Source organism: Rhinoderma darwinii, chromosome 1 (assembly GCF_050947455.1).
Source record: "Rhinoderma darwinii isolate aRhiDar2 chromosome 1, aRhiDar2.hap1, whole genome shotgun sequence".
Classification (NCBI taxonomy): domain Eukaryota; kingdom Metazoa; phylum Chordata; class Amphibia; order Anura; family Rhinodermatidae; genus Rhinoderma; species Rhinoderma darwinii.
The window spans coordinates 561,063,442-561,075,962 of NC_134687.1; the positions used below are offsets into that span (position 1 = coordinate 561,063,442).

A 12,521-nucleotide genomic window follows, 5' to 3' on the forward strand; every position below is an offset into this window, starting at 1 on the left:
ATGGCATAGGCCAGCGTGATGCAATGACGTCATCATGCCAGCCTGCGCAGGGACTCCGTTCCAGCGTTTTATAGGCTGTATGCCTAACATGGCTTGCAGCCTATACTATTCAATTGTATCTGCATCCTGAGGACGCAGATACAGGAGAAAGTGGCAGGATCCCCTCCGGTGCTAGCGACACCACCGGGCATGAGGGGGCCTGTGCCGCCCGGCACATAACATAACGGGCGCCGTAGCAGCCGCTATGGCTGCTTTAGTCGGCAGGGGGCCTTAACGCCGGCCCTGACTACAAGAGTAAGCAGTGGGGCAGGTAGACAATGTCTCTCTGCTCCGCTGCCAGATAAAAGCAGCTCGCTGCCTAGGCCCACTGGAGGATCCTCCAGTCAGCCAGTCCGACGCTGATCATATCAAGCACAGTCCAGTTAAACAGATCCAAACCCTTTGTTGCGGTTTGTGACTTAATGGTCCACCGAGGACTTACCCAAACTTTTCCCCTTCTTTCCGTCATCTCAGGGCGCCATTTACAAAGTTCAACTGTCTGCAGTCAGCCCCATGCTTCACGTGAGTTAATAGGGGATTCCAACAGAGTACAACAAGATATGGAAAGTATATACATATAGATGGTCTGTGATGATTTGACCAATACGGTCATCCACCATGTTACTCCCTGCTCGCTGGATGCAACACCGGTGGTATGGAGATATGGTGGTACAGCTGGAGGCATGAATGTATGGCTAGATCTAGGCATTTGTAGTGTAGTTCAGGTAAGAAACTTTCGCCGCCGCAAATAGTTCAAGCTGGGCCATTATATCTCAGGCAGGAGAGCGTTCTCTATCCTTTTCTCTCCTTCACGCGGAGGGCGAGGATACATTAGCATGACTCTCACATGACTCTCCCCCAGCCTGAGATGAGAACTCTTGACGGAGATAATTACACCTGATGTTATTATGATCTAGCCTTGTAGCGTTGCCTGCGTTAGGTTTGTGTATTTCTTGGCGTATAATTTCAAGCTTTTCTCTAATGGGATTTGTTTTCAGTTCTCACATAGACTTGATATATAGCCATGTGAGTGTGTCCTTACAAATGATCACAGACAGACATGGAACTTTTTATGTTTACTTTTTCATACTGAAGAAAAAGAGGTAACCACGCTGCACGAGATTCCCATGTGCCAACAGGTTTGCAGTTAGGTACTGATGCATCTGACATTTTTATTGAAAGCACCTTATTTATTAGACAGGAGAACTAAATAATCTATAAGATAAGATGACCGTAAAGGGCAAAACTAGTATGAGCAGCTGATTCCTCCAACTTGTTCTCTTCAGCTGGATGCCAGGCACAGAACACAGTCCTTTTAATGTTTCATGGACATCTTATAGATGTTGTTTGAAATCTTATGACATTTGATAACTTATCAATTCAAAAATCATAAAGGTGGGTTTGATATTGTCAAATATTCAGTTCAATAATATATACGCATTATTAAAAAAAATGTACTGTATTTTTCGGACTGTAAAACATAGTTTTTTGTAGAAAAAAATCTTGCTAAAAAGTGCCTGCGTCTTATAGTGGCCCCCTGACCACTTCTTACTTAACCCCTTGCCGACCCATGGTGTGCCGGCATGGAGCAGAGTGGACTCACGCGATGAGCCCGCTCCATACACTGCAGATGTCAGCTGCTGACACCTGCAGTAACGGCCAGGAACAGCAATGGCACTGTTCCTGGCCGTTTAACGAGTTAAATGCCACGATCAATAGCGACCGCGGCATTTATAAGGGTCTTCCCCTGGACATTTATGACATATCCACAGGATTCGGGTCCCCGCACTTATCTCTAGAACTAGGCCCCCTAAACCCCGTTCTATCTTACTCGGCTCCGCTGTCTCCCGACCACTTCCTGGTTAGCTGGTCGGAAATTACAGCCGAGTGTTCGCTGAGCTACGCTTTTTCCGTAACTCCCATAGAAGTGAATGGGAGTTACGGAAACAGCGTAGCACCGCGAGCTACGCTGTTTACAGAACTCAGTAGCTACGACAACCGCGTACATGGTCGAGTTACGGAAACAGCATAACTCTCTGAGCTACACTGTTTCCGTAACCTACATAGAACTGAATAGTAGTTACGGAAACAGCGTAGCATGCTACGCTGCTTCTGTAACTGCCATTTACTACTATGGAAGTTACGGGATCAGCGTAGCTCAGCAGGCTACGCTGTTTCCCTAAATCATCTATGTATTGCAGTGTATTATACCAGTGATCTAATGATCGCTGGTTCAAGTCTCTTAGGGGAACTAATAAAGTATGTAAAAAAAAAAAAGTTTGATCAATTTTCAGGAGTGTAAAAAAATTACAAGTTAAAAAAACAAAAACCTTTTCCCATTTTTGCCCAAGCACAATGTAAAAAATAAAAATTAAAAAAATTAAAAAAATTGGTATTGCTGACGCAAACTATTATAATAATGTCCAAACTATTACAATATAGCGTTATTTGACTCGCACGGTGAACGGCGTAAAAATAAAAAAAATTACCAAAAATGGTGCTAATAAAAACTACAGCTTGTCCCGCAAAAAATAAGCCCGCACACCGCTCAATCGTTGCAAAATATAAAAGTTACGGCTCTCAGAATGTGGTGAAATTGAACAAATTATTTTTTTTAACCAATAGTTTTTTCTTTGTAAAAGTAGTAAAATATCATTTTTTTCCTATTTTCTGTTGTCTAAAACCTGGGTGCGTCTTATAGTCCGAAAAATACGGTACAAGCAGGTAACAAAGACACAGCAATCTGAAAAACATTTCCACTGATACAAATCTGTATAGGGATGTTTAGCCAATTACTGTACATATATATTGTATGAAGCCATAAGTGCAGTAAGAGTGCAGCCGCACCATCTTTCTCGATCTTTTTCGATTCTCAAACAAACCCTTTAAAAGGTTTTTCCAAGAATTGTAAATTATCACCTATCCACAGCATAGGTAATTTTTTGATTGCATGGGTCCCGAACCCCCATTCCTACTAACTACTGGACCGCAGCTCCATTAAAAGTCTATGGGAATGACAGAAACAGTATAGCGTTCTGCCATTTCTGTCATTCTCAGGGCACGTTCAGACGTGGCGGAATTGCTGTGGAATTCCGCTGTGGACAGTCCGCAGTGGAATTCTCCTGCGGCCGTTTTTTTCATATTTGTTTCTATATATTTTTAGGAAAGTTAGTTCAGACATTGCAGAAAACGCCGCTGCGGATCATAGGCTGCGATGCAGAATTTTCAGTCCGCAGCATGCACTGTCTGTTGCGGAGAAGAAGCGGAATTTCACTGCGTATTTCAGCCTTTGCAATGCAAAAACTGAAATCTGTGGCAAGTCCGCTGTGTTTTCTGCAACGTCTGAATTACCTGTCAAATATGCAAATGTTGGTGCAGATTCGTTGCGTAATTGCCCCAAATCTTCACCAACATTTGCAGCGGAAAAACTCTGCGACGTCTGAACGTGCCCTCCTAGTCATTGAATGTAGTGGTGGGCGCATGCTCAACCGCCGCTCCATTCAAGCACCTACTCACAGTGGGGGATGCAATGAGGAGGATCTTTGGGTTTGGTACCCCTGTTTTCATGATAGGTAGGGGTCCTAGTGGTGGGGGTCCCAGCAATCATAAAATTACCACCAATCCTGTGGATAGGTGATAATTTATGATTCTAGGAATACCCCTTTAAGGAATGTTATATTATAAAAATAAAATTTTATTTTAACGATGATAAGTAAATTATGTAGTTGGTTAATTATTGCTTATTTATTTTACTAGGAAAATTCGACATTTTGTGTCTATCAAGAAGCTGTGCAGTTCTTCTGAAAACAATAAACAGGTAAATGTGCTTTATTATTTCCCTACATAGAAAGTAAAAGTTTTATTGAGAGAAAAAAAAAGAAACACTGAGCCTTAGTCACTTTGGACAGAGAAATGGGAGGTAAATTATTAATGGCTATATGCCAGTATTGTGGTGTACAAAAGTTGCAAATTATGGCGCACACCGTATTTTTTGCCGTCTATGTCACCTCATTTAAAAAAGCAGACGGAGCTTAGTATAAGACGGCAGGGTGACAGCACGACAAATTTACTAAAATCGATGTCAGAAACTTAAAGGGTAACTAAACGTTCAACAAAGTTCTGACATGGCATAGTGATATGTCAGAAGTTTGGATTGGTGGGAGTCCAAGCACTGAGACCCCCACCAATCGCTTAAACGAAGCGACGGAAATGCTCGGCCGCTTCGTTTCTGTTCGGCTTGTTCCGGAAATCAATGTATCGGAGTACGGGCTCAATGGAAAGTCTATGGACCCGTAATCCACTACATCCCCGAACAGAAACGAAGCAGCTCAGAGCATACATGAGCACTTCTGCCTCTTCGTTTTAGCGATTGGTGGGGGTCTCAGTGACATGTCAGAAGTTTGTTGAACGTTTGGTTACCCTTTAACTCGTAGCTGGTGTAGATTTCCCTTTCTGGTGCACAGACAGGAACAGAGCAGACAGTAGAGATAGATTGGAAATGATGACATTAATGATGAGTGGATTGGTCGATCTGTTATCTTTTAAGCCTGGGCAGCACTTCCTTTATACTTAACCATGTTCAATTATACCTCATATGGGAAGAAATAATAATCCTTAAAGGTTGAACTCAACCCAGAAATGTAAAACTCATCTCTGTACAGAGTTGTTATTGTTCTCCAGCCCGGTCATAGCTGGGAGAAAGACATAAAATGTGGGTGGTTGGAGATCGATGAAAACGCCACGGAAAGGAGTTTTAATATTTTTTTTTTTGGGGTGGGGCTCTACTTCTGTAAGTGATATTTCTAATCTGTAAACAGGAATCTTGTCGTTTTCTGTAATTTCTTTATCTAAATAAAATATCATATTTGTAAATGTGAGTGATATTTGACAATCTTGTAGCTGCCAAATCTGGGATATTTCCAAATTCAGTATGCTCTATTTCCCAGCATATACAATATTGGTACATAAAATGAATGTTATTGTAAATCTTGGATTCAGATATTTTTCCGCACATTCCTATAAACTAGCAGCCGTGAAATCGAAATGTCAAGGAGGCTGGAGATTCTGCAAAGGAAAGAAGTGAGAATTGTCTACATGACACTTCATGTTCTGTTTAGTTCATGTCGACCTTGTAAGGATCCAAATTACCTTTCACATCAATGTCCACATATATCTGCCACTCCACAAGCCAAATAAGATGTGAACATTGATGTGAATGGTGATTTGGATGCACATACTGTCCTTGTGATATGAACAAACTAGGATGAAAACAGAACAAGAAGTGTTGTCATGAGAACCTAGTAGTAGTAGTACAAGCGCAGGGTTTCAAGCACTGTCTCAACAAAGACTCTAAGAAGTAGGCAAAAACAGTTTTCACTTGTTCCATGTACACTAGAAGGCCCTTTATATATTTCCAGCAGTTCTCCGTAGCTTTCATTTCCAGAACTGATCTAAAAAAGGAAAGCTGCGCTGTAACTGGCTGCTCTGGGCGACAAGGCCAGCTTTCCTGTTAGAGAATTTTGGTAAAAGAGACCCAATACAATAAATAGATGAAAATAATTCTCATTATTCGCAAACTGATTTATATACACTGGTGTCATGGCTTCCTTTAATAATGGAAGCTATGATGCTGTGCTGCAATTAATCGTACAACGTATCTGAAGGGTGACTAATGACTCATAATGGGGTCCGTCGGGGTTCTTAAATCTTAAATGGCACAGGGGGTCGAGTGGGAGCTCATTTGAAAGCTCTTTTCAATACGAAAACAATGCCGCAATCGATTTTGAGATGGGATTTTTTCGCCGAGATATTTAACTTTAAAGTTATCATCTTCATTATCGGCTACCGCCGGTGTTAGCATTATCCAAAATGTACCGCGCGGGTAAAATTCTAAATGTGTGTGGGCACGTGTGCATGTGAGCTTGGGAATGTCACATCAAGGTGACTTTAAATTACAATCGGCCTCGGCGATACAAAATGGACCTTGTCTACGATTGTAACAAGATATAATGTGTACACATTTCGGTAGTCTCTTGTTGTGCTCCACTCGAGACAGATGTATGAGGATTATCATGTATAGTGAGCAGAACATATAAATCTTTTTCATCATTACTAGCATGTTTGGTTCTTCCGAATCTTGGTGAGTCTTTAATTGAACCGGTTATTTTGAAACGATGAACAGTTCTTTTAACAGTTGACAATGAAATTGGATCACGGATAGGATAAGTGGCATTGAATAAAGCCGCTACTTGTCGATAGGATCTTATTTTTTCTTCGCCATACCCTCTCATCATCAATAAAGTGATCCTTTCATTTACGTTTTGGTCAAACGCATTTTGTGATATGACAATAGAAATGTTCAAAAATGAAAATTACTTTGCAAATTAGCGCTCTCTGAAATTCACAAGCGACTACCGAAATGTGTACACATGAAATCATGTTACAATCGTAGACAAGGTCCATTTTGTATCGCTGAGGCCGATTGTAATAATATGTAATTTAAAGTCACCTTGATGTGACATTCCCAAGCTCACACACACGCACACGCGCCCACCCACATTTAGGATTTTACCCGCGCGGTACATTTTGGGTAATGCGAACACCGGCGGTAGCCGATAATGAAGATGATAACTTTAAAGTTAAATATTGTTAAATAATAAAGTTAAATATCAGCAGTGTTTTCGTATTCAAAAGAGCTTTCAAATGAGTCCACACTCGACTCCCGTGCCATTTAAGATTTTGCTACCTCTGCCCACCCCACCGGCCCCAAGGGGGTGGGGGTGGTTTTTTTTTGGGTGTTAACTGGTAGGTTATATGACCCCCATTAAATCCCACCAAATTTCAACCCTCTACCTCGAGCCATTCAAAAGTTATGAGGGAGTTCCATAACTTTTGGTGGGCAGTGTATATAAAAGTACTTTGCCATAAGTTAAATTGCCATAATCTATCAATTCTCAAAGATAATAACCGCAATACTCATTACACTTCCTTAGCATTACATTAAAAAGGACCTGTCCCCTCTCCTGACATGTCCGTTTTAGTAAATACTTGTATTCCACATAAAATAACAATTCTGGAGCATCTATTCTTAGAAGTCTAAATTGTTCCTTTCCTCTGTTATTCCTCCTGGAAATGTATGAATAAAATGACAAATAGACATTACCAATCACCCTCCTTAATACGGTGTCACTATAAAGTGTAACTGTCAGCACTGCTTGGACAATGTCAGAATGTGTAGGGCCACTTTCCTTGACAAAGGAAATAGTAACACTTTTAGTGGTCAATTTATTCATACATTTTCAGGAGGAATAACAGAAGAACGGCGGAAATGATTCAAAATTGTTCTTTAACAGGGACCGCAAGTATTTATTAAGGGTCTTATTACACAGCCCGATGTTCGCTGTGTTAACCCCTTCCCGACATTTGCCGTACATGTACGTCATGGAAAGCATTGACTTCCCGCATCTTGCCGTACATGTACGCCGAATGTTTGGGACCGGCTCAGAAGCTGAGCCGGTGCCATCATCACAGGATCTCAGCTGTATCTTACAGCTGACATCCGACTGTAACGGCGGGGACCGAAATTAGCTTCGATCCCCGCCATTAACCCCTTAAGTGCAGCGCTCAAACGCGATCGCTGCACTTAAGGTGTTTGCAGCTCATCGGAACCCCAGTAATGAAATTGCCGGGGTTCCGGTGGCTGCAATGGCAACCGGAGGCCTAATACTGGCCTCCCGGTCTGCCTAGCACCGAAGCCGGTCAAGATCCGCCCGGCGGCGGAGCCTGATCGGCTTCCGTAGCTGCCGGCAAGATGGCGCCGGGTCAGGAGCTGATCCGGCGTCATCAGCGGTGGAAGTCAGCTGTACTGTACAGCTGACATCCACCTGTAACGGCAGGAACCGGAGCTAGCTCCGATCCCTGCCATTAACCCCTTCGATGCAGCAATCGAAAGCGATTGCTGCATCGTAGCGGTTACTAGCAGATCGCCAGCCCTGACAGGCAATCAGGACTGGCGACTGCTGTTATGGCAACAGGAGACACAATGGTCTCCTGCTCTGCCATTACGGAAGCCGATTTAGGCCCCGCCGGGAGGCGAAGCCTAATCGGCTTGCTGTCAGTGAATGACTGACAGATCTAATACATTGCACTACATAGGTAGTGCAATGTATTAGAAAAAAAAAAATCTGACCATTGGACCTTCAAGTCCCCTAGTGGGACTTGAAGAAAAGTGTAAAAAAAGTGTAAAAAAAAGTGCAAATAATGAAAGTTTGAAAACAATAAAAGTTTCAAGTAATCAAATAAAACACATTCCCCCTTTTACTCTTATCAAGTCCTTTATTATTGAAAAATAATAATAAACCATATGTATTTGGTATCGCCGTGACCGTAACGACCTGAGGTATCAAAATATTATATTATTTATTGCACGCGGTGAACAGCGTAAAAAAAAACGTAAAAAACGTTACCAGAGTTTCTGTTTTTTAGTCACTTTGCCCTACAAATGTTAGAATAAAAAGTGATCAAAAAGTCGCACGTATCCAAAAATGGTACCTATAAAAACTATAGCTCGTCCCGCAAAAAACAAGCCCTCATACACCTCCGTCGACAAAAAAATTAAAAAGTTATGGTTCTCACAACTTGGCGACAGAAAAATTACATTCTTTTTACAAAAGTAATTTTATTGTGCAAAAAGTTGTAAAACATTAAAAAAAAGTGCTATAAATTAGGTATCGCCGGAATCGTACTGACCCGCAGAATAACGTGAACATGTAGTTTATAATGCGTGGTGAACGCTGTATAAAAAAAAACAAAAAAAGCTGTGCCAGAATTGCGTTTTTTTGTTTACCTGGCATCCCAAAAAATAGGATAAAAGGTGATCAAAAAGTTGCATGTACCCCAAAATGGTACCAATAATAACTACAGCTCGTCTCGCAACAAACCAGCCCTCATACCGCTACGTCTATGAAAAATAAAATTAGTTATGGCTCCAATAAGTCAGGAAATAAAAAAATATGCAGTTGTGCCCGAGGGGAACATTTCTTCTGTTTGAAGAGGCGATTTATCAAGGACCTAAAATTAGGGAACCAGGAAAGGGAGGGCCCAAACATATCCGCTGGAAGCGACGGTGCCCGTATTATACCAGGACAACACTTCCTAGCAAAATTCCCCAAACTACAAAGACGCGGAGTGTGGACCAAAAGGGGGATAATAAAGGACGCCATATATCAGTGCGACACCGGCCTGTGCGGAAAGGATTGCTTCACAGCGTAACACACATCTATGGATCATTTTATTGTTTTTTTTTACCCCATTATTATACCACCTGACTATGCCCCTTATATACTCCGCCCGGCTTACATGTACCCCCACATTATAAACGGAAACACCAGTAAGACTCCAAACAAAACTACTACCAAGCAAAATCCACGCTCCAAAAGCCAAATGGCATTTCCTCCCATCTGAACCCTACAGCGTGCCCAAACAGCAGTTTCCTTCCACATATATGGCACAGTCATACCCGGGAGAACCCTTTTAGCAATTTTTGGGGTGTGTGTCTCCAGTGGCATAAGCTGGGCACGACATATTTGCCACTGAATGGCATATCTAGGGAAAAATATAAATTTTTAATTTGCACCATCCGCAGCGCATTCATTTATGGAAAAGACCTGTGGGGTGAAAATGCTCACTACACCCCTTAATAAATGCCTTGAGGGGTGCAGTTTCCATAATAGGGTCACTTCTCAGGGGTTTATTTTTATTATTTCACATCTGAGCCTCTTCAGTTGTGAACCAATACTTTGTAAATCGCCAAATTAGGCCTCAATTTTACATGGTACGCTTTCACTCCTGAGCCTGGTCGACTGTCCAGGCAAGAGATTAGGGCCACATGTAGGGTGTTTCTAAAACCGGGAAACACCGCATAATAATTAGAGAGCTGTCTTGTTATGGTGGCACAAGCCGGGCACCACATATTGTCCACATATCTGTGGAAAAAATCCCATTTTCACTCTGCAACATCAAGTTCACACTCATTTCTACAAAACACCTGCAGGGTTAACATGCTCACTACACCCCTAGGTAAATGCATTGAGGGGTGTAGTTTCCAAAATTGGGTCACTTCTGGGGGGTTTCCACTGTTTTGGGCCCACAGGCGCCCAGAAACCAATCCAGCAACATCTGCACTCCAAATGGCGGTCCTTCCCTTCTGAGCCCTGCCGTGTGCCCAAACAGCAGTTTATGACCACATATGGGGTATTGCCGTACTCAGTAGAAATTGCTTTACAAATGTTGGGTTCTTTTTTTTCCTTTATTTGTTGCGAAAATGAAAAAATTTGCGCTAAAGCTACGTCTTATTGAAGAAAAAGGATTGTTTTTATTTTCACTGCCCAATTCTAATAAATTCTATGAAACATCTGTGGGGTCAAAATGCTCACTACGCCCCTAGATGAATTCCTCAAGAGGTGTAGTTTCCTAAATGGTGTCACTTTTTTGGCGTTTTCATTGTTTTTTCCCCTCAGGGGCTTTGCAAATGTGACATGGCCTCCGCAAACCATTCCTGCTCAATGTGATCTCCAAAAGCCAAATAGCGCTCTTTCCCTTCTAAGCCAAGCCGTGTCTCCAAACAGCCGTTTATTACCACATGTGGGGCATTGTTTTACTCGGGAGAAATTGCTTTACAAATTTTGTGGTGCTTTTTCTCCTTCAGTCCTTGTGGAAATGAGTAAAAATAAGCTAAACCTACATTTTCTTTGAAAAAATGTTGATTTTTATTTTCAGGGCCTACTTCCAATAATTTCTGCAAAAAACCTGTGGGGTCAAATCGCTCACTATACCCCTAGATAATTTCCTCAATGGGTGTAGTCTCCAAAATGGGGTCACTTGTGGGGGGTTTCCACTGTTTTGTCTCCTCAGGGACTTCGTAAATGTGACATGGCCTCTGCAAACCATTCCTGCTAAACTTGAGCTCCAAAAGCCAAATAGCGCTCTTTCCCTTCTCAGCCCTGCCGTGTCTCCAAACAACTGCTTTTTCTCCTTTAGTCCTTGTGGAAATGAGAAAAAAATCGCTAAACCTACATTTTCTTTGAAGAAATGTTGATTTTAATTTTCACGGCCTACTTCCAATAACTTCTGTGAAAAAACTGTGCGGTCAAAATGCTCACTGTACCCCTAGATAATTTCCTTGAGGTGTGTAGTTTCCCAAATGGGGTCACTTTTGGGGGATTTTGACTGTTTTGGCACCGCAAGAGCCCTTCAAACCTGACATGGTGCCTAAAATTTATTCTAACAAAAATAAGGCCCCAAAATCCACTAGGTATTCCTTTGCTTCTGAGGCCGGTGCTTCAGTCCAGTAGCACACTAGGGCCACATGTTGGATATTTCCTAAAACTGCAGAAACTGGGCAACAAATATTGAGTTGCATTTCTCTGGTAAAACCTTCTGTGTTATAAAAAAAATTGTACTAAAAATGTATTTCTGCAAAAAAATATGAAATTTGTAAATTTCACCTCTACTTTGCTTTAATTCCTGTGACATGTGTAAAGGGTTAAGACATTTTCTAAATGCTGTTTTGAATACTTTGAGGGGTGAAGTTTTTAAAATGGGGTGACTTTTTGGGGGTTTCTAATATATAAGGCCCTCAAAGCCACTTCACAACTGAACTGCCCCCTGTAAAAATGGCCTTTTGAAATTTTCTTGAAAATGTGAGAAATTGCTGCTAAAGTTCTAAGCCTTGTAACGTCATAGAAAAATAAAAGGATGTTCAAAAAACGATGCCAATCTAAAGTACACATATGGGGGATGTTAATTAGCAACAATTTTGTGTGGTATAACTGCCTGTCTTACAAGCAGATACATTTAAATTGGGAAAAATGCTAATTTTTGCAATTTTTCGCTAAATTTTGGTGTTTTTCACAATTAAATACTGAACATATCGAGCAAATTTTGACAGTAACTTAAAGTCCAATGTGTCACGAGAAAACAATCTCAGAATCGCTTGGATAGGTGAAAGCATTCCGGAGTTATTACCACATAAAGTGACACATGTCAGATTTGAAAAATGAGGCCCGGTCAGGAAGGTCAAAAGTGGCTAAATAGGGAAGGGGTTAATGAGCACCGATCAACGAGACGGCTCGTTGATCGGCGCTGGTTTGCTGCTTTCACACGGAGCAATGATTGCTTATGTATTGGGACGCGCGATCGTTAATCCGGTTGCTCGTCCCCAGACATTTTCATCATGTCGGCAGCGCATATCCCTGATTACACAAGAAGATATGCTGCCGACAACGATGATTTTTTTATTCTGCATAAAAGAGCAGATAGCTCGTTCTTCGGCTGATCGTTGCCCCGATTACCCAGGTCAATGATTGGGTTCTGTGAACACTCGTTTGCCAGATCATTGACCCGTGAAATAGGGCCTTAAGACAGGAGAGGATCATTTGTATTCACAAGGGGTAATTATTTTTTATCTCTGCGCCCATTTATCA

The 12,521-nt window shown here is 41.7% G+C and overlaps 1 protein-coding gene across 4 annotated transcripts in view; it reads left to right on the top strand.

Annotated features, from left to right (window-relative positions):
• Positions 1-12,521, top strand: part of PDE8B (phosphodiesterase 8B) — a 230,248-nt gene that overhangs the window by 187,176 nt on the left and 30,551 nt on the right. For all 4 annotated transcript variants that reach the window (XM_075838621.1, XM_075838639.1, XM_075838649.1 and 1 more), the window contains one exon: positions 3,796-3,856. In XM_075838621.1, the coding sequence (XP_075694736.1) occupies positions 3,796-3,856 (61 nt within the window). The remainder of the gene's footprint in view (positions 1-3,795; positions 3,857-12,521) is intronic.